The sequence below is a fragment of the Elephantulus edwardii genome, unplaced genomic scaffold, assembly GCF_000299155.1.
Source record: "Elephantulus edwardii isolate Elephantulus edwardi_28Jun2011 unplaced genomic scaffold, EleEdw1.0 scaffold00453, whole genome shotgun sequence".
Lineage (NCBI taxonomy): Eukaryota > Metazoa > Chordata > Mammalia > Macroscelidea > Macroscelididae > Elephantulus > Elephantulus edwardii.
The window spans coordinates 323,174-345,438 of NW_006400203.1; the positions used below are offsets into that span (position 1 = coordinate 323,174).

Consider the following 22,265-nt stretch of genomic DNA (forward strand, 5'->3'; position numbering starts at 1 on the left):
CTCCAAAGAAAAGATTCTGTGCACTTCATAGTACAGAATCCAGTTATCTGTTTGAAAAATTAATAATATTGTCTCTGTTTGTATGATGTTGTCCTGTTTTTAAATACTTTTACTCACATACTTTCTCCAACAACTTTTGAGGTCCCAGCTTCAAACTAACCCCTGATACAGCCTTGTTGAAGCTGGAAAATCTTCTAAGCTTGGCTTGAGTTTCACCCCTACCCCAAATTCTCACCAGCTCCAGGCCCTCAAAGATGGCCTGACTGCAACCACAGATGATCTGATCTCTACACAGATTTCTTATGACTATAACCTCAGATAAACTAGATGAAGGCTGACCTCCACCTAGTCCCAGGATAACTGAGGCTGTAACCGTATGCATCATCTTACTATTGAAAACTTGGATGAGAAGATGCGGCTAGTTAGGCATGTGGTGCCCTTTCTCCAAGTCTGTGCTTTTCTAACTTTCATTCCAGGAACACTGGATCTGTGCAGAGGACTTTGGAAGCCTCAGCCCCATGCACCCTAACTCAGCACATGGTGTGGATGACATGATCCGCCTGGGGGACCTGAATGAGGCAGGCATGGTGCACAACCTCCTTATTCGCTACCAGCAGCACAAGATCTATGTAAGTCGGGAGTTCTTTTCCACTGTTTTTTCCCAGTGTCAGGAGTTCTGTTCCTTGGGGTTTTCCCCCCCATCCTTCCTGCTAGAAGCAGTGGTCTTGTCTACTGCCAGGGAATGAAGCCATAGAGGCTTGGACCCTGTCCTCCATGTTCTCATGGCTACAGGAGTCCCATCTGAAGGGGACTGGGTTGGCATCCTGGCTGTAACAGAGCTTCAGCCTGTTCAAAATAGGACTGCCCTTCCTGGAAAATGGAAGAAGGGAGGGTGCTGTTTGTAGTACAATGTCTCCATGCATTAAGTACCAAGGTACTAACAGGGCCTTCTTTTCCACTGAGTAGGAAGATTTGAGTAGGTCCCAGAAACTATCAAAGTGGACACAGTCTTTCACTTGCCCCATTCCTAGGTATTTTGCAGACAGTCACCAGACTGCTATCCTCCTGTGATCTGTGTCCTGTAAAGGCCAGAATCTTACAGCCATCATGATTACTCAGTGTCACAGCTCACAGAGGGAAGATGATGAGGGTAGACAGGACCCTTTTCCCCAAAGCTCAGGAATGCATGGACAATTTCCCTAACCTGAGATTCTAAGCTGTGTTACAATTCATGTTTCTCTAGGAGCAGAGTTTCTCAACACTGATATCTACTCACTCCCAGTATACTTCCTAAGGCAGTAAATGGAACACAATCCTAGGGTGTCCAGGACAGCTGCTCTCAGCAGCTCCAAAGCTGGAGTGGAGGGGAGGTAAAGGACAGGGAAATGTGAGAGAGTAAGCTCTGTGGATACTGTGGGGAAGAAGCGGTAGAATGGGGAATTCTCCAGAGCTCTGTTGGGTATATCAGTGTTGCTCAGATATTCAAGGAGGAAGCTAGAAACTCCTGGACAGAGGAGAGGGTATATGGGAAGCCTATAAGAGCAGGCCCCAAACTATGAGTCTGCTCTGGCTGAATGTGAGCTTGAGCTCCTGAAATTGATAAAAACAATGTGATAAATGATTATACTATAAGCATCTACACAGTAATCCTCAGAGAGTTGTGCTGCTGACACCCTGGCATCTCCTCTCTGGCACTGGTAGCTCCTCTCTAATACCAACAGCTGCACAGGACAAAAGTGGGTGATCCCCACAAATGTAATTTACAGCCTCTGCAAACTCTCTAGTGAGTCAGCTAGTAGTCAGTTCTTACTCAATGGCAATGGGTTTTCGAGACATATCCAGTACTTTCCAAATTATGATGAATTATTTTATCTGATTCCTCTTAAAATCAGAAAAATCATCTTCTCCATTCTTAAAATGTAAAAACCAAGACTCAAGCAATCAAGTGAATTGCTGAGGTTGCTGTCCCTGACTCACCCTGAGAAAGGCAAACTGGGAGAAGCAGGTTGGGACATCCCGGTGGGCTTTTTCCAACAAGAAGAGCCACTGGTCACTGACCTCCATGGAGTTGTGTGTGCAACAGCCAAGGATTCGTTCTGGTTGTCTAAGTGCCATGCACAGTGTGACAAGATGACCTCAGTTAATCTTTCTGTGAATGTACCTACCCATTCTAGATGACACTTCTAGCTTTCTTGATGAATAGTCTGAGCACATGAGTGACTTTCTCAAAGTTCCCACATAAAAAAAAGAGCCACCACCTGCCAGAATGTGTGGCCCTCATGGGTGAAGGAGACTGTCTGAAACTATACCCAGGGCATGGCATTAATATCTCCTTCCTTTGCAGACATACACTGGCTCCATCCTGGTGGCAGTGAACCCATTCCAGGTGTTGCCCCTCTACACCTGGGAGCAGGTACAGCTATATTACAACCGCCATGTGGGTGAGCTGCCTCCCCATGTCTTTGCCATTGCCAACTGTTGCTACTTCAACATGAAGAAGAACAAGAAAGACCAGTGCTGCATTATCAGGTGAGTTGGGATGGGGGAGAAGAAGAGATTCACCCAGGTATTGCCTCTAGGTGTTTTGTAAAAACCTCACTGCCATTGAATTAGAATCGACTGACTCTCCATTGGCTTTTCAAGGCCATAAATTACATAGTCCCTCTTTCTCCATCAAAGAGTGTCTGGTAGATTCAAGCCACCAGAAGTTCATGAAAATTCTTTCTCTAAGTGTCACACTACCAGCATGCCTGCAACACTGTTATGATTCAGAGCTGGAGGGCACAGTTTGTAGTGTGCTCAAATGCTAGTCAAAATGCTGGCAATTTTATTCCATCCAGAGGCACCTCCGAAGAAAGTTCCGGACACTTACTCCCAGAAAGGTAGTCATTGAAAACACCACGGAACACTGTTCTCCTCTGCCACACATGGGTTCACCATGAATTTGAGTTGACCAGAGGAGGGCAAGTGGCTTTAACTGACTTTATTTAAGGGAAACATCCCAGAAGAAGCACCAAAGCTTGTGGTTTCTGTTGTCTTCTGCTTCCTGCTTTGAAATCCTTCCCTGTCACAATTGTGGTACAATAGCCTTTCTTCTTTCTTCCTGTACCTGGTGTTTTGTTTTTTCATTATATCCCCAGAGCCTGTACTTCCCCAGTCCTCAGTAAGTGACTATTGAGACACAAATGGAAGAGTGCAGGAATGGTGAGGTAAAGAAGTTTCTTTAGAAATAAGGTCCAGAATATACCCTTGAGGATGTAGGGATAGAACAGGTCAAGTATCATCCCCAAAGAGTCCCAAGGCCAGTCTCAGATGAAGACAAAGGCAATAGCCGAGGTGACCTGACCCAGAAGAGATGTACTCCTTCCCATATGGGTCCTGCCTCTCCTCCAAAGACTTGCCAGGTCCACCCTCTATTTTCTTCTTTACCCAGTCAGGAGCTGAAATTGGTTTACTGAAATGTAGACTTTCATGATATAAATGTTAAAAAACAGAGGAATCTGCTGGAGTATTAGTCAAAGAGCTGATCTAGCAGATCTGAGTGAGGCCTGAGACTGTGTTTCTAAATCAATGATGCTGCTTATTTGTGGGTTACTTATTTGAGCCTGCTTTGTAATGACTGAACTGTTCCATATGAACAAAACAAGTTATTAAAAATAGTGTTTTTCCATAAATTAGCTCAAATACCCATGGTCAATTCATTTTTTACAAAGAGATAAAATCAGTTAAGTGGAGGAATGACAGACTCTTCAATAAATGGTACTGGCAAAATTGGGGGGGAAATCTGTAGAAAACTTAAACAAGACCCACACCTCACACCATACACAAAAACCAACTCAAGGCATATCAGAGACCTGGGAGTAAAACCAAATACCATAAACTTCATTAAAGAAAAGGTTGGAAGAACTCTAGAAGTCCTAATCTACAACATAAATAGTCTTCCAAGCATCCTGAAAAATCTACAACTGGGAGAGGATAAAATAGGTGAATGGGAACTTATAAGAATTAAATACCTATGCACATCCAAAAACTTCTCCAACAGGGTAGAAAGGAAATCCACAGACTGGAAAAAAATTTTTTTCAATAATATATATGATGTTGTTGCATTGTTGATTGCCGTTGAGTTGAACACAACATGTAGTGACCCTATGAACAAAAGACCTGAAGCCTTTTTATAACTATCATTGTTTCTCAAAGTTGATAGACTTTCTAGAGGCATGTTGTTTAGGAAGTGGATGCCACTCCTGTTTCTAAACCTGTCTTGAACTGGGAGCTCCACCAAACACAGTCCACCATGCGAAACTATTCTGGTATTTGACACCATAATGGCTAAGGTTCAGCATCACAGCAACCCCAAGTTACCTCAGTACAGCATATTGACAGAAGAGTGCTGTACATCCAAAATGTAATAACAACTGACTTTTAAATTCAAAGGTCCTCCCTGAGGTCTTCTTGACTTTAAACAATAGACTCAAATACATAAAAAACCCCCAATATAATATGTTGTTGTTATGTGCTGTTGAGTTTGTTGAGTCACCTGTGACTTATAGCAACCCTATGTACAGCAGCTCTGAAACCTTCCCTGTCCTGAGCCAGTCTCACTAATTCCAACACACCAATCCTCGTTGCCCCATTTACTGTAACAGTCCATCTCATCTGGGGTATTACTCTCCTGTGCTGTCTGTCCACCCTTCTGAGAATGTTGTCCTTCTCCAAGGAATGGTCTCTCCTGGCCACATGCCCAAAGTATGTGAGACAGAGCTTCAAAATCTTAGGCTCCAAGGAGAGACTTGGTTTCACCCTCTGTAGGACAGAAGACTTATATCTAAAATTTATGGAATATTCCAGCACCTCAATGAGTTAAAAATAACAATTCAATCACAAAATAGGCACAGGATATGAATAGACACTTCACCAAAGAAGACATTCAGAAGGCAAACAAGCACATAAAGAAATGTCCAAAAATCCCTAGCAATCAGAGAGATGCAAATTAAAACCACTATGTTACTCCATATATATGAAGCTTCCATGGCTTTTGTGATTTCAAACACATCAGCTGATGGTAGTTCCTTATGTTGGGATCAGTGTCTCTGAAGTTTAGTCGCAATATTTATCGGTCAAAGGTGATGCATCCTGTAGAATTGCTGTGTAGATAGGTTTTTCTTGGCCCAAGGGCCGTAGGCCCTCGGGCCGGAACGGATGTCACTTGCTTCTGGCGTCTCCTATTACCTGGGAAGATAGGGTGGGTCTGTGGGGTCTGGTGGGTGTCCTGTGAGGCACCCAACTTCAGCCAGTCATAGGGTCACTATGAGTCACAGGTGACTCGACGGCACATAACAACAACAACAACAATGTTACTCCAGCAACAATAGCAAAGTTAAACAGGGAAGCAAACAACAAATTCTGGTGAGGTTGTGGAGAGATTGAACACTTATTCACTGCTGGTGGCAATGTAAAATGATACAACCACTTTGAAATGTGGTCTGGCACTTTCTCAAAAAGTTGGAAATAGAAATACCATTTGACCCAGCAGGGTCACAGTGGAATTTCACAAATTCCACTACTGGAAATATGCTCAAAAGAAACCAGAACCATAACTCAGATGTATTCATATCCATGTTTATTGCTGCATTATTTACAATAGCAATCCAATTGCCTATCAAAAATGAATAGACAGAAAAACTATGGTACACAAAGGAATATTATGCAGCATTGAAAACCAATTAACTCCTAAAACATTATACAACATTAGTAAGCCTGTTTCCATCTCTTTACTAGTATGAATAATACAGCAATAAGCATGGATGTGTATACATCTATTTGACTTGTGGCTCAAGTGCCCATCAATAAACAAATGGATTAAAAAAAAACAAAACCAAAACCCAAAAACCTTATGGTACATCCACATACTGGAATACTATGCAGCACTGAAAAACATTGAAATAGTAGAACATTACACAACATGGAGGAATCATGAGGACATTGTGCAAATTGAAATAGCTCAGCCACAAAAGGATAAATACTACATAATATCAATGTTATAAAATAGGACAGACATGGAGGAGTTGGGCAGGGTATGGTGAAAGACTGAACACTGCATTAGAACAGATAAGGGAAGAACTGTCCAAAAAGAATAAATGAGTAGGCATTCTACGTATGACAACAATCTGGAACAAGAGGAACATTGTAAAATGGACTGAATGAAGGGGAAGCAAGGGAAATGGAGAAAAATGTGCAAGAATGAATGAATGAAAACAAACCCAACCTTTCTCTAAACTTTTTTTAAAATCACAATTTAAAAATATTTTTTAAAAGTGGTTTTAAGCCCTAGTAAAAATAATAATAACTGTCAACCTAAGGGCACGCTATGCACCAGATATGTATTTTTTTAAATGAATTAAACTCTCTAGTCATTTTAAAACAACTAATTTTTGTCTCACAATTATGGAATTAATATCTATTTCTTATAAATGTTTTCAAGATTTTCCAGAAAATATCCTCAGAAAAATTGTTGGATATTTTTCTAAGAAAATTCGCCTGTCCTATCCCCACCTCTGTGTAATTGCTTAGGTGCTGAACCCCCCCCCCCCCCCCCGTGTGTCCACTGTCACAATGACTACTAGTCTCTAGATAGAAGTGCTCTCACTGACTGTGTAATGCTCTCTGGCTTCTTACACTCTAATTTATTTCCCTCGTTGAGATTAGTTGAACCTTTCCATAACTATAATGACAAGTGATGCTTTTAAGGTATTGAAAAGCCTTGCAAGAAAACTTTTTTCTAGCAGACCCGCGTGTGGCGCAGGCAGGGACCCTGAAGATAAACAGCGGCTGTCTTGTGAGTTGCCTTCCCCTGAACTGCGTCCTATTCTTCGTCTCTCTGGGCTCCTCTAAGTGCTGAAGAAGACTTAACTACAGCCATGAGCAGCAATGAGTGCTTCAAGTGTGGGCGCTCTGGCCACTGGGCCCAGGAATGCCCTACTGGAGGAGGCCGTGGTCGTGGAATGAGAAGCCGTGGCAGAGGTGGTTTTACCTCGGATAGAGGTTTCCAGTTTGTTTCCTCATCTCTTCCAGACATCTGTTACCACTGTGGTGAGTCTGGTCATCTTGCCAAGGATTGTGATCTTCAGGAGGATGCCTGCTATAACTGCAGTAGAGGCGGTCACATTGTCAAGGACTGCAAGGAGCCCAAGAGAGAGCGAGAGCAGTGCTGTTACAACTGTGGCAAACCAGGCCATCTGGCTCATGATTGTGACCATGCTGATGGGCAGAAGTGCTATTCTTGTGGAGAATTTGGACACATTCAAAAAGACTGTACCAAAGTGAAGTGTTATAGGTGTGGTGAAACTGGTCATGTAGCCATCAACTACAGCAAGACAAGTGAAGTCAACTGTTACCGCTGTGGAGAGTCAGGGCACCTTGCACGGGAATGCACAATTGAGGCTACAGCTTAATTATTCTCCTTTGTCGCCCCTCCTTTTTCTGATTGATGGTTGTATTCTTTTCTCTGAATACTCTTCACTGGCCAAAGGTTGGCAGATAGAGGCTATTCCCAGGCCAGTGAGCTTTACTTGCAGTGTAAAAGGAGGAAAGGGGTGGAAAAAGCACCAACTTCCTGCATTTAACTACAAAAAAAGTTTGTTTAGTTTGGTAGAGGTGTTATGTGTAATGCTTTGTTAAAGAACCCCCTTTCTGTGACACTGGTGAATAGGGATTAATGAATGGGAAGAGTTGAGTCAGACCAGTATGCCCATTCTGGGTTTCTTGAAATGTTCCCATGTAGGACACAAAACAATTTGGAAGTTTATGAACTTCTGTAAGTAACTTTAATTTTAGAATAATGGTGGCCTTGGATTGTCTGACCTCAGTAGCTATTAAATAACACCAAGTAACATCTGTATCAGGCCCTACATAGAACATACAGTTGAGTGGGAGTAAACAAAGACAAACATGCACGCTAATGATTGTGGAGAGAGAAACCAAAATAAAAACCTAAGCAGGAACACCTTCATCACAGAGTTGATGCTGGATATACACATGGTGATGGCAAAGGTTTAGAACATTTTTTTTTCCAGACTAAAACCCAGAGTAAATAACGATGCTCAGAGTTAGTGTAATTTGGAGCTATTCAGGAATTGCAGAGAAATGCATTTTCACAGAAAACAAGATGTTATTTTTGTATACTACATCACTTAAGACAACTGTGTTTCATTTGCTGTAATCAGTTTTTAAAAGTCAGATGGAAAAAGCAACTGAAGTCCTAGAAAATAGAAATGTAATTTTAAACTATCCAATAAAGCTGGAGGAGGAAGGGGGGGGGGGAAGAAGATTTTTTCTGAATTTATTATTCTTTACTTAAGCTAAAGGGCAGGAATAATTCTTAAAGTGTCACACCTAAGTCAATTTAATTCCCAAAAGGACTGTTGCAGTATCCTTTTGGCCCAATAGACATAGCTTTTTATAGAGATAAGTCATAGTTATTTCATGGTCCTGCTGGTTCAACTTACTGGGCACTGTGCTGATCCTGTGCTGACAGCACATAACCATTATCTGGTTTTGCCTATAAGCAGTTACAAAAGAAAAGAAACAGAGAAGAAAAGACAACATACCAATAACTCACACAGAGTTGGAATCCCTACGGACCTTCTGAGAATATTTGGTGGATTTCCACACATGGAGAAGACTTCATGATTTTAGACTTGCTAGAGTGGGCATTGGTGTGTTTTGAAGGTGCCAAGTTCTGGAGACAGACTTACGTTAACTCCTGTGTATCTTTGCAGTGGTGAATCTGGGGCTGGGAAAACAGAGACTACTAAGCTCATCCTGCAGTTCCTGGCCACAGTCAGTGGCCAGCATTCCTGGATAGAGCAGCAAGTCCTTGAGGCCAATCCCATCCTGGAAGGTAAGAGGCATCCTCAAAACTGTAACAGTAGGGTCTTCTCTCTGGGAGGTGGCTATAGGAGAAGTAGAATGAGGAACAACAAAAAATAAAACAGAAACTTTCAGCCATACTTTTGAATTCCTCAGGGCCTGAAAGATAAGGAAGTTGAGGCTGAGTGTCTGCAGAAGCTCCCAGACATCATGGAATAGAAAAACTGATGATTTTAAGCTTCCTCTAAGGGTGTTTCCTACAAAGGGGACGGGGGCTGGCAGCGAATAAACACGCCTTTTCAAAAAGGCTCTGAGAGAAAAGAAATTTGGGAAATGTGAAGTATGTCAGTTTGGGTAATCTGGGAAACTGGTGCTAAGAGAAAGTAGGACTGGCCCAGGAGTTAGTCTTGGTTAATCCAACAGGGAGCAAAGGAACAAATGCTACCAAGTAGAGGAGCCTTAGCACAAAAGGACCAGGCCTGGTCACTCCACTCTCATTCTCTGTTGAGCTGCATAACCAAAACTAGTGGACCCCTGGAACGTCAACCAATGACACAATTGCAGTTCTAGCCTGATATTTCTCCCTTAACTTTTAAGAACACTGGTGTTTTGTTTGGGGTTTGTTTATTATTGGGTGTGTTGGTTTTTTTGTAGCAGATTTATTAGTCCCAAATTATTTGTGACCAGCCCACATTTATTTTTCAGTAGAATAGTATGTATTTTTTTTTTAGCCTCTAAGTTATTATTAGAAACATGTAACTTGTTAGCAATCAGTGTGGTTTTGGTTAATATAAAATTATTTCACACTTTAATATTTTTTGTTAACTCTTTTTAAAAAAATTATTACATTTTTGTACATATACCATCAACTTAGATCTGACTGGTACAGGAGGAGGTTGCCCCTCCTTCTCTCGCAGAGCATCTGGTGGATTTGAACCACATGCATCAGTGATTGCAGTGTACCTTCTTGCCACTAGGCCACCAGAGCTCTCACATTTTTTGAGATATAATTCACAAACCAATTCAGTGATTTAAAGTGTAAAATTATTTTTAGCATATTCATATACAGCTTCCCCTGCTTTCCATCTTGGTTACCTCTACCTGCTCTCCTTATTCCTAGAGACCACTAATCCATTTACAGTTTCTATAGAACAGATTATCTGGGAGGCTAAACTTTAAGAGGAGAAATGTGGGGTCAGGACTGGTGGAAGATCTATCAACAATCTGCATTATGCAGATGACACAACCAGCTCTCTGAAACTGAGGAGGACCTCATGCACTTGCTGCAGAGGGTCAAGGACTGTAGCCTTCAATATGGATTGAGGTTCAGTATCAATAAGACGAAGATTCTCACCACTGGACCAATTGGCAGCTTCAGGATGGATGGTGAAGAGATTGAGATTGTTCACAGCTTTCGTTTACTTGAGTCCACAGTCAACACTCTTGGCACCAGTAGCCAGGAAATTAAAAGACGTATTGCGATGGGAAATTCTGCTGTTAGGGACCTCTCCAAATTACTAAAGAGCAATGGTGTCACTCTGGAGACTAAGGTACGTCTAATACAGGCCATGGTCTTTGCAATCACTTGTTATGCGTCAGAGAATTGGACAATGACTAGGGAGGATAGAAGGAGAATTGATGCCTTTGAGCTATGGTGCTGGAGAAGAGTATTGAGTGTACCATGGACTGCTAAGAAAACAGATTCATCCTAGAGAGGGTTAAACCAGGCTGCTCCTTGGAGGCAAGGATTCTGGGGCTTCGTCTGACACATTTTGGACATGTTGTAAGGAGAGACAGGTCCTTGTAAAGGGATATCATACTTGGGAGGGTGAAGGGACAGCGCAGGAGGGGAAGACCCTCTATGAGGTGGATTGATTCAGTGACTGGGGTAATCAGGATGGGTGTGTTGGAGACAGTGCGATTGGTACAGGATAGAGCAGGGTTTAGGGCTGTTGTACATAGGGTCACCATGAGTTGCAAATGACTCGATGGCACATAACAACAACAATGACACAGATGTTCTTATTTTGAACACCATATATTAGTGGAATCATATAATATATAGTCTATTGTGACTGAATTTTTTCATTTAGCATTCTGTTTTCAAGGTTTCTCCATGTTGTACATTCATCAGTATATCATTTCTTTTTGTGACAAATTAATATTCCATTAAATAGATATGCACAGTTAATGGACATGTGAGTTGTTTCCATCTTTTGCACAGATATCGTCTTTTGGTTTGCATTTATATTTCCCTGATTACTTATTGGGTCAAGCATCTTTCTGTGTGCTTATTGACCTTTTGTTTGTCTTTTGTGAAGAAATGTCTATACAGATAGCTGTGATGGTACCAAATTTTTTTTTCTTGATGTGGCTTTGTAATAATTTTTAAAATAGGGATGTATGAGCCACACCCTGACCCCCTAGCTTTGTTCTTCTTCTCTAAAAGGTATTTGTGAGTTTTTAAAATTATTTTCCATTATTTGATTTTTTTTTATTTCATATAGCTGTGATTTGAGAATATATTTTATTCTTTTAAATTTATTGAAGTTTATTTTATGACCTAACATATGGACTAATTGTTTGTTTTCAAACTCATATTTATTCAAGACAAGTGAAGGGAGCTCTGGTGGCCTAGTGGCAAGAAGCTGCACTGCAATCCCAGAGGCGCACAGTTTGAATCCACCAGATGCTCTGCTGGAGAAGGAGGGGTGATCTCCTTCTGTACCAGTCAGATCCACTTTGATGGTACACACACAAAAAATAATAATAAAATAAAAATAAATACATTTTTAAAAATTAAAAAATAGTAGTGATACGAATTTTACATGAAGAATGTAGTTTGTATTCTAACTCTATGCAAACTCAAAATCAGACTCATTGCTGGTCAAGTTGGAACCAACTCATAGCTGACCCTCTAAAGGAGTTTTTGGAGGTTAAAAGTCTTATGAGATGGAACTGATCATCTTTCTCCCATGGCTCCATTGTTGAATTTGAACCACCATAGAGGTGCTGCTTTGGGGTTAGCATAGCAAATTTCTGTAGACCAAGCTGCCAGAGTCCTAACCTCATACATTAGGTATAATTAGTGTACCTAATGGACACTTGTGACCTGACAGAGTGTGGAAATTATCAAACAATATCATTAGTATCACATGCAAGCAATATTCTGCTGAAAATTATCCAAAAATGACTGGAGTGACACATCAACAGACATGCTTATGCAATACCTATATTGAACCAAGAGGCAGTCGTCAGAACAGAGCAAGGAGATAATGCATGCTTCAAAATCAGGAAGGGTGTCCGCCAGGGATATATTCTGTCTCCATATCTTTTCAGTCCGCATGCAGAGCAAATCATCTGGGACACTGGGCTGTATGAGGAGGAATGTAACATCAGGACCAGAGGAATATTCATCAACAACTTGCGTTATGCAGATGACACAACCCTACTTGCTGAAATTAAGGAGGACCTGAAGCACTTGCTGCAGAAGGTCAAGGACCGAAGGTTCAATATGGATTGAAGCTCAACATCAAGAAAACAAATATTTCTCCACTGGGCCAATTGGCAGCATCATTATGGATGGTGAAGAGATTTAGATAGTTAACAGTTTTAGTTTGCTAGGCTCCACAGTAAACACTCTTGGTACCAGCAGCCAGGAAATCAAGAGATTAATTGCATTGGGAAAGTCTGCTGTCAAGGACCTCCCCAGAGTACTGAAGAGCAATGATGTCAGGCTGGAGACTAATGTGCACCTGATCCAGGCCATAGTCTTTGCAGTTGCATGCTATGCGTCAGAGAGCTAAACAGTGACGAGGGATGATAGAGAATTGATGCCTTTGAGCTGTGGTGCTAGAGAAGGGCATTAAATATACCATGGACTGCTAGGATAACAAACAGGTTTGTCCTAGAAATGATGAAACCAGGCTGCTCCTTGGAGGCAAGGATTCTGAAGCTTCATCTGACATTCTTTGGGCATGTTGAGAGGAGGGACCAGTCCTTAGAGAGGGGCATCATGTTTGAGAGGGTGGAGGGACAACGCAAGAGAGAAACACCTTGATGAGATGGATCGACTCAGTGACTGGGGTAATGGAAGTAAGTGTGTCAGAGACAGTGAGGTTGGCACAGGATAGAGCAGGATTTAAGGCTCTTGTACATAAGGTCACTATGAGTTAAAAGCAACTCGACGGCACATAACAACAACAAACAATGGACACTACTCATCATTTTAAAGCTAGAGATGTCTTGCGGTGTCTCTCTGGAGACTAAGGTCTGCCTGATACAAGCCATGGTTTTTGCAATCACTTGTTATGCATCAGAGAGTTGGACAATGACTAGGGAGGATAGAAGGAGAATTGACGCCTTTGAGCTGTGGTGCTGGAGAAGAGTATTGAATGTACCATGGACTGCCAAGAAAACAAACAGATTCATCCTAGAGAGGGTTAAACCAGGCTGCTCCTTGGAGGCAAGGGTTCTGGAGCTTCATCTGACATAATTTGGACACGTTGTAGGGACAGACAGGTCTTTAGAGAGGGACATCATGCTGGGTAAAGTAGAGGGACAGCACAGGAGGGGAAGACCCTCTATGAGGTGGATTGATTCAGTGACTGGGGTAATCGGGATGGGTGTGTCAGAGGCAATGAGATTGGCACAGGATAGAGCACGGTTTAGGGCTGTTGTACATAGGGTCGCTATGAGTCGCAAACGACTTGACGACACATAACAACAACAACAACAGATCTTTTTTAAAGCTAGACCTTCCTGGTTTATTTTTCTTTGGACTAAGCAGTGTTCTGTCTGATTGTAATTTCTAAAGTTTATTACCACCTTCTGACACATATAGTAATCATTGTCTCAGGGATTTTAACTCTAAGCTTCTCCTTTTTTAACTTCCTCCTCCTAGCCTCCAAACCCCTTCAATTTCTTGCTAAAAAATTGAACTCATTATTTCTATCTTCCATTATTTTCCTCCTGTTGCCTATGCTTCAGCTGTATATGTAAATCTAAATGTGGATGTAAATCTACATCTGTAGATTTCTCTTCCTCACAACATGTCCTCAGTTGTTGTAGCTGTTTGCTGAAACCCTATTCATCTTTAAATTCTGGTGTGTTTTCTCCTTCTTTGAGAAATATTTCCAATTTGCCCTGCCAAAAACAAATTTTCTCCTCATTATGTGTATTGTCAACTCCCCAACAGCCTTTGGAAATGCTAAGACAGTTCGAAATGACAATTCAAGTCGCTTTGGAAAGTACATTGACATCTACTTCAGCTCTAGTGGGGTGATTGAAGGTGCACAGATTGAACAATTTCTTCTGGAAAAGTCCCGGGTCTGCCATCAGGTAAGTTCTCTGCATGTGGTAAGGGACCTATATCTGAGGCCTACTTTGAAGCTTTACTGTCCAGGAAGAGTTTCTCTTGCTTCTGGAGGGGCAGTACTGTTGTCAGAGGCTTGAAGGGCACTGCCTATCCTTCTCCCCACTAGTATCTCCAAAATCCTATAGGAATTAGTAATGCATTGTAGAGCTCCAGCTTTAATCTGATAGGTACCAAAGACCTCTTGAATTGGATAATAAAAAAATGATTCCACCGCCACCACCACCACCACTAGAATTCCAGGAAAACTAATGATAGGATTTTATTTCTTTTGAAGTTTTCTGAATATAATTTTTTTGGACATTCTTTAATACTTGCTATTCCTCACCTCTACTAAATTTGTATTTAATCCTGTATTAATCTCAATTTGAAGGAGGGCTATGTCCCATCAGGTTAGCTTTCATTCTATTAATATGTTCTATTAAATTATTTGAGGATGTTAAACCAACTTTGTATTTCTGGCACAAATCTCATTCAGTCTTTTTGTGGAGTTAGAATTAAGTAACAATGTTCTGAAGGCCCTGTAGTTAAGAATAAGGTGCAACGGAATCAGATCACCTCTAAGGCTATTATCTGTGCTGTTGCCTAGGTATCCTATATTTGCTGGGCTTAATCTGTTGCTGTCTTGAAATTCTTAATAATTTTTAACAAGAAACATCTATTTTCATTTTATTTTAGCCCCACAAATCAGGTATGGCAGGGAACCCAAAATATGGCTTCAACATCAAAGAGACATTTGTAAAGAAATACAATTTGTTATTGTATAGTGGAATAGTTTCTACACACATACAGAAATTCCCTTAAAGGGGAAGGGATACCAATAGAAGTGTTGGGGCTCTGTGTATGTGAGGATGGACAAAAATCACGGCACTATCAAAATCTAGAAAAAGAAGTTCATATTAGAGACACTGGGTGCCCGTTGCCAGGCATTATTCCTGTGCTGTCTTATTTGATCTTCATAACAATGAGAAGCACCAAAGCTTGTGGGTTCTGTTGTATTGTTATTATTTCCATTTTCTAAATTAAGAAATATGTCTAGATCTATCAAGTGGCTTCCCTGGGGTAGTGTTGGTGTTGTTGTTATGTGACATGGAGTCACTTGTGACTCATAGGGTCATAGAGATATAATAAGTGTCTCTTCCCATTCCCAAGAAAGGTGACCTGACAGAACACAGAAATTATCAAACAGTATCACTATATTGCATGCAAGCAAAATATTGCTGAAAATTATCCAAAAAAATCCAGCTGGATCCAGAAGTTCATGAAAGATTTAGAAGAGGCCATGGCACCAGAGATATCATTGCTGATTTCAGATGGATCTTGGCAGAAATCCGAGAATACCAGAAGGATATCTATTTGTGTTTTATTGACTATTCAAAGGCATTTGACTGTGTGGACCATAACAAACTATGTTTAACATTGAGAAGAATGTGACTCTCAGAACATTTAATCATGCACACACAAAACCTATACCTAGACCAAGAAGCTGTTGTACAAACAGCAAGACAACACTGCATGGTTTAAAATCAAGAAAGATGTGCATCCTTTATCCATAACTATGCAGTCTGTATGAAGAACAAATAATTCAAGAATCTGGACTGTATGAAGAAGAATGCGGCTTCAGGATCAAAGGAAGATTCATAAACAACCTGCCTTGCTTGCTGAAAGTGAGGACTTGGAATGCTTGCTGCAGAAAATCAGACTACAATCGTCATTATAGACTACATCTCAATATCAAGAGGACAAAATTTGTCATCATCAGGCAAATAGCAGACAGACTAAGAAAAGATTGAAATTGTTAATGACTTAATGGATCCACAATCAATACCATTGACACCAGCAGGCAAAATATGAAAAGATGTATTGCATTGGGAAAGTTTGCTGTCAGAGACCTCTCCAAAGTATTGAGGAACAGTGATGTCAGTTTTAAGACTAAGGTTCACCTGATTGAAGCCATTATCTTTTTCATCATTTATTATGTATCTTGAGAGTTGGATAGTGAATAAGGATGACATAAAGAGAACTGACGCCTTTGAGTTTGGACTGACAAAATTATAAATAGGTGTGTCTTAGAGAAGGTGCAGACAGTGTTCTCCTTGGAGGCAAAAATGGTGAGGCTTCATCGCACATTATTTTGGGCATGCTGTTAAGAGAAGCTATTCTTTGGAAAGATGGAAGGTCAGTGAAAGAAAGGGAGACATAATAAAATAGACTGATAATGACTATAGCAATGATCTCAACTATATCAAAGATGATGAAGGTGCAAATCACATGCCTTTGCCCTTCATGAATTTATGGAAAGTTTGCTGTTTATATGAAAATAACTCAAATTAAGTTTAACACAATGAACAAGAACTTCACTGAAGCCATACTTTTAAGAAAGTAAAATATAAATTTCTTTTACAATTAAACACCTATATTAATTTAAAAGACTACAAACATGTATGTAAATTTGTTGTTGATGTGTTCAAGTTGAGAATGACTCATAGTAATTCTATGAACAAAAGTCCTGAAGCCTTTCTATAGTGACATTTATCAAAGTTCATAGAGTTTCTGAAGCCATGTTGTTTAGGAAGTGGATGCCACTCCTGCTTCTAAATTGGTCTTAAAAAGTCTTAAACTAGGAGCTCCACCAAACACTGTCTACCATGTGTAACCATTATGGCATTTGCAAGGTTCAGCATCACAGCAACCCCAATTTACCTCAGGACAGCATTTTGACAGAAGAGTGCTGTACCACTAAGAAGAATGTTCCTCCAAAATATAATAAGAATCAATTTTTTAAAATACAAAGGCCTTCCCCAAGGTCTTGTTGGCTCTAAACAAGAGGCTTAAATAAAAAGCAATCAATATAGTATGTTATTGCTGTTATATGCTGTTGAGTCTCCTGTGATGTATAGCGACCCTGTATAACAGCTCTGAACCCTTTTCACTGTCCTGAGTCAGTCTCACTAATTCCAACACATCAACCCCCATTACCCCAGACACTGTATCAATCCATCTCATCTAGGGTCTTCCCCTCCTGCACTGTCTGTGCACCCTTCTGAGCATGATGTCTCTTCTGGCCACATGCCCAAAGTTAGGAGGGGCTTCAAAATCCTGTGTAAGGTTAACTGTATTTTCTATTCTGAACACATTAGACAATATAAGAGAATTGATAAATGCTGATGGGTTATATTTTCAAGTTCAAGTTTAATAATAAATGGTATTTAATAAATTCCACATATACTTTATTATTAAAAAAAAAGACAATGAGGATGGCACAGGATAGAACACGGTTCAGATCAGTTGTTCACAGGGTCACAATTAGTGATACTCAACTTGATGACACACAATACTAACACCTGACTTTGAGTTCTACCATTTCTAGAAGCTTGCAGTGTTTACAAAGTACTTCATGAATTCATAGAATTCACACAGTAGTTCATGAATTCATAGGTATCACATAGAAATTTACTCTATTGTATGACCCATGTATTGAAACAGAATTCAGTTCCACAGAGTTTTCATGGCCATGATTTTTTATTTTTTAAATTTTTTTATTTTATATTGGTTTGCTTACAAAGTTGTGTACATTGTGTTTCACACTATCCTTCATTAACATTGTGTTTCACACAATCATTCTCATTCATTATGTTTTATAAAATTAATCACCCTCTCTCAGGGAGGAGTGATAGGGAACGGCAAAGCACACACTGACAAAGGAGATTAATCAGAACTGGCTTTGACAAGCACTGTGGCAAATGGACAATTAAAACAGACTTTCGGGGGGGGGATAAAAAAGAACAACAAACTGGGGAGCAGGGTAGAGAAAATAGTGCAACAATGAATGAATAAAAACCCCAAATCTCTGTAAATGTTCATTAAAATTAATAAAATTTAATAAAAAAATTAATCACCATTGAACTATGCTCATCATTACCCAGTCTCTCCAGACCCCTGCTGGATTTTTCCTATTTTCTTTATTCACCCCTTTTTCACCCCCCCTCAAATTGTGCAACTCTATGATTTCCCCCCATTCATCCTTTCCTTTCTTTTCCCACCTTCGCCCCATTTGAAGCCTCATACATGTTTTACTAGTAATCTTTCTGTTTCTACAATAATGGTCTCATACAATATTTATCCTTATAGGACTGACTTAGTTCCCTCAGCATAATGCTCTCTAATCCCTCCCAAGTTATGTACTAACTTTCAAAATCATTGCTCCTGAGTGCTGCACTGTGTGAATGTACCACAATTTCTTAATTCAATCGATTGTGGTTAGACATTTGGGCTGGTTTCCATGTTCTTGCAATGGTGAATAAAGCTGCTATGAACATTGGTGTACAAATCTCTGTTTGTACCTCACTTCTCATTTTCTTGGGGCATAATTTCAAGCAGTGGAATAGTTGAGTCATATGAGATTTCTGTGTTCAGCTTTTTGAGGAAATGTCAAATTGCCTTCCAGAGTGGCTGTACCATCTTACAATCTCACCAGCAGTACATGAAGGATTTGGCTATGATTTTATGGAAGCAGACTACTAGGTCTCTCTTCCATAGTACTGCTCAGTAGATTTTAACGACCAATCATTTACTGACCACGAACTTGAACCCATGAACTCTTATAATTAACGGGAAATTAACAAACTGGTTAGAAATATGTCCTATTCATGATCATTTGTTGTTGTGTACTACCGAATTTGAACTGACTCATAAGTGACCCTCAAGTGGGTTTTCAGAGGCAGTAAATTTACACAGGAGGTGATTGCCCATACTTCTTTTGTAGCTGGTGGAGTCAAACCATGTGCCTTTGAGTTAGCAGTGCAACTAAGTCACCAGAACTCTCATCTACAGAGTAATTAAACATTACGGTGCATTTATAGTGAAGAATATAAGAGGTATTGGCATTCAGTAGTAGAATTCTTGCTTTCCATGTTAGAGTTTGATTCCCAGTCAACAGTCTTTATATGCATATATACCACCTATTTATCAGGGATGCCTGCATGTTGCTATGATACTGAGCATGTTTGAGTGGAACTTCCAGAGTAAGATAGACTAGGAAGAAGGGCCAGGCAATCTGTTTCAAAAAAATTAGCCCATGAAAACCCTACAAAATACAACAGTCTGATCCTGTTGTGCATGGGTTACTATGAGTCAGAGGCTGGGAGGAGAGGAGAGTGAGAGAAACAGATTGAAGGGAAAGGCTCATCTTTTAATACTATATATTGGAATTGTTTGAGATTTTTTATAATGTTAATGAATTAATAAATGTTGTTTACTAATTTTAAGTGTTTTAAAAACAGAAACTTAGGTAACTCTGTGAGGTTCGTCTAGTGAATTATTAGAGAAAATAGGAAAGTCTGTGGCAGACTTGAAAAGCATGGGATTCTGAATCAGAAGATTCTGACTTGAATCCTGCCATCGTTAACTCTCTTGTTACTGAAAGCAAAGACTTCCAGGCTGTGAGCAACCTGGGATGAATCTACAAGGAAAGATGGATATTGGTTCTTAGTTGTTAGGATAAACCAGCCTTTGAAGCCCACAAGAAGGGCCGTAACCAACCTCTCCCTGGGCCAATGTTAGAACCAGGGTACAGCTCAAAAGACCTTGTTGTTAGGCCAGGAGCTGAGGGGGCAGAACTAAGGCTTCATAGCCTTGAATTGCTAATAATCATCTCTTTGGACACCTCCCTCCAGTCCCAGAAGGAGCGGAACTACCATATCTTCTACTACATGCTGATGGGAATGAGTGCTGAGGAGAAGAAGCTACTGTGCCTGGGAATGCCTTCTGAGTACCACTACCTGACCATGGTGAGAACTTCCCTGTCCATGATGCCCTTCTACTTGTCTTCTCAGTGGAAAACAGAAAGACAACCAGGTCTCAGAAGAAAGGCCAGTTCTACTCAACTGACAAAAAATGTTTCTCTAACCACTCTCTTCAGATCCTTAGGTTCTCACTCCACCCCTCCGTCACTGATATCAATTTACAGAAACTTATGCTTATCAAGGTATTCCTTCTTTCCTATTTCTGAATATTACTCCAACTCCCTAAACTGAACGCATTCTCTTTTCCCACAAATACAATCTTCTTTTGGTCTTTCCAGGCAAAATACTGAGTCACTCCTGTGTGTCATCAGGAAGTCACCTGCATTCCACCTTTCCTTGACTTCACATCTGATCACCTAACCCCAAATGGATCCTGAAGCCTGAACCCCTTGAAATAAGAGGCTTTATTCTTATTTCTGGCTGTATCCCATTGTCTAGGACAATGTAGAGTGAATTAGCCACTTGGTTCAGGCTTTATAGATAAATAAAAATTGGTTCTGCCCTTGAAATATTTTTCCTACACAGTCCTTGCCCTGTGTCCACCTCAAGGTCATTATTTCTTGCCTAGACCCCTGCAGTAGTTTCCTGATACTTTCCCTGCAGGGTTCCATTGGCTCACATATTTGGAAATTTCCAACAACTAGAATATTCAGTGAGCCCACTCTGCAACCAAAGAGATCTCTATAAGACCCCAGGTTGACTGTGTCACATCTCTAGTTAAAATTATTGATGTCCCCCATTGCTTAGAAGGCATACAAGTCTAAGCTCCTTGACATTGTTTCCAGGCACCTCTGTGATCTGACCCGCCAACATATCCTGCTCAAGTTCTGACCACAGCCTCAATCCAGCCTGCCCCTGTTATCCCAGATACCCCTTCCCAGCAGCCTTGCCTACACTATCTTCAGTAGACTGCCCTGTCTCTACTTTGTTCTTCCCCTCTAGGAGAACATTTCTATTTCTGGATTACCTGCCCATCTTCTATGGTCTCAGCCTGACATCTTAGATAAGATGATGCTTTCCCTGCAGGGTTCCCTTGGCTCACACATTTGGGAATTTCCAACAAGTAGTACATTCAGTAAGTCCAATTGTCCAGTGACAATTACTTTTGGACCTCAGGCTCCTGTACTCTTACCCCTGCACTGGAATTTTTTTCCTTGAAAGGCTTTAGAACATGGGCTGAGGAGGTTCAAGTACAGTAGAGGTCACTGTGCTGGTAGCAGAACCCAGCAGACTTGTCTAAGAAATAATGAACCCCCCCACCAGATGCTCTGCCGGGGAAGGAGGGACAATCTCCTCCTGTACCAGTCAGATCTGATTTGACGGTACACGCACACAAAAATAATAAAATAAAAAAAACAAAAGTTTTTAAAAAAAATTTAAAAAAAAGAAATCATGAACCCCATCTTTAAAAGTACTTGTAAAGTTGTTTGGGTTTTGTTTGCTGTTTTGTTTTGGGTTCTTTTTAGTTTAAATCTAGATATGACCTCTTCAGGATCATCTAGTGCCTATGAAGAGTGTTTTCAGAAGTTTTAACTAATCCTTGAAGTAGCTCTGTCTTACTGACCTTGGATAGATTAGAGGGTATGTGGGCAAAGAATGCCCCTAATGACACTCTTTTATATTTGGCACAAGAATTAAGAGAACAGGAAAGGAGGTTGCTGGTTTGTTGTTAAAGCAATGAGGCTATGTGGAGCCCCCAATAAGCTGCTGTGCCCCATTCCTCAGGGCAACTGCAGCTCCTGTGAAGGCTTCAGTGATGCCAAGGACTATGCTCACATCCGCTCAGCCATGAAGATTCTTATGTTCTCTGACTCCGAGAATTGGGACCTCAGTAAGCTGCTGGCAGCAATTCTCCATCTGGGAAATGTGGAGTTTATGGGTAATGTTGTTTCTACCCAAACCTAACTCATGGGGAGGGCCAGTAAAGGGTTGAGGGAGGAGAAAAGGAAAGTCTCTGAGGGTTCAAACTAATGTTTTAATGTTCATAAAATATTATACAACATGAAGGAGCCTGGAAGACATTATACGAACTGAAATATCTCAGTCTCAAAAGGACAAATACTGCCTAACACCACTGTCATAAAAAAGCACAGAAATGGAGGACTGAGGAAAGAATGGGGAAAGAGTGGATAGGTAATGAATATTGCATTAGATCAAAAGAGGGGAAGAACTGTCTGAAACGAATCTATTATTTATGACAACAATCCAGAACAAGAGTT

General features: G+C 40.6%; 2 protein-coding genes across 2 annotated transcripts in view; both read left to right on the forward strand.

The window, feature by feature from the left end:
• MYO7B (myosin VIIB) overlaps positions 1–22,265 on the forward strand; it is a 191,006-nt gene that overhangs the window by 15,874 nt on the left and 152,867 nt on the right. The window contains exons 3-8 of the mRNA XM_006902807.1: positions 477–629; positions 2,345–2,529; positions 8,778–8,899; positions 14,066–14,208; positions 19,918–20,031; positions 21,772–21,925. Coding sequence (XP_006902869.1) covers positions 477–629; positions 2,345–2,529; positions 8,778–8,899; positions 14,066–14,208; positions 19,918–20,031; positions 21,772–21,925 — 871 coding nt within the window. The remainder of the gene's footprint in view (positions 1–476; positions 630–2,344; positions 2,530–8,777; positions 8,900–14,065; positions 14,209–19,917; positions 20,032–21,771; positions 21,926–22,265) is intronic.
• On the forward strand, positions 6,918–7,451 carry LOC102870543 (cellular nucleic acid-binding protein-like). The gene has a single exon (XM_006902798.1). The coding sequence runs from the start codon at positions 6,918–6,920 to the stop codon at positions 7,449–7,451; it is 534 nt and encodes a 177-aa protein (XP_006902860.1).

What these genes read in the sequence shown, in the direction of transcription:
- LOC102870543 (XM_006902798.1), top strand. Translation starts at nt 6,918, where the DNA reads ATGAGCAGCAATGAGTGCTTCAAGTGTGGGCGCTCTGGCCACTGGGCC.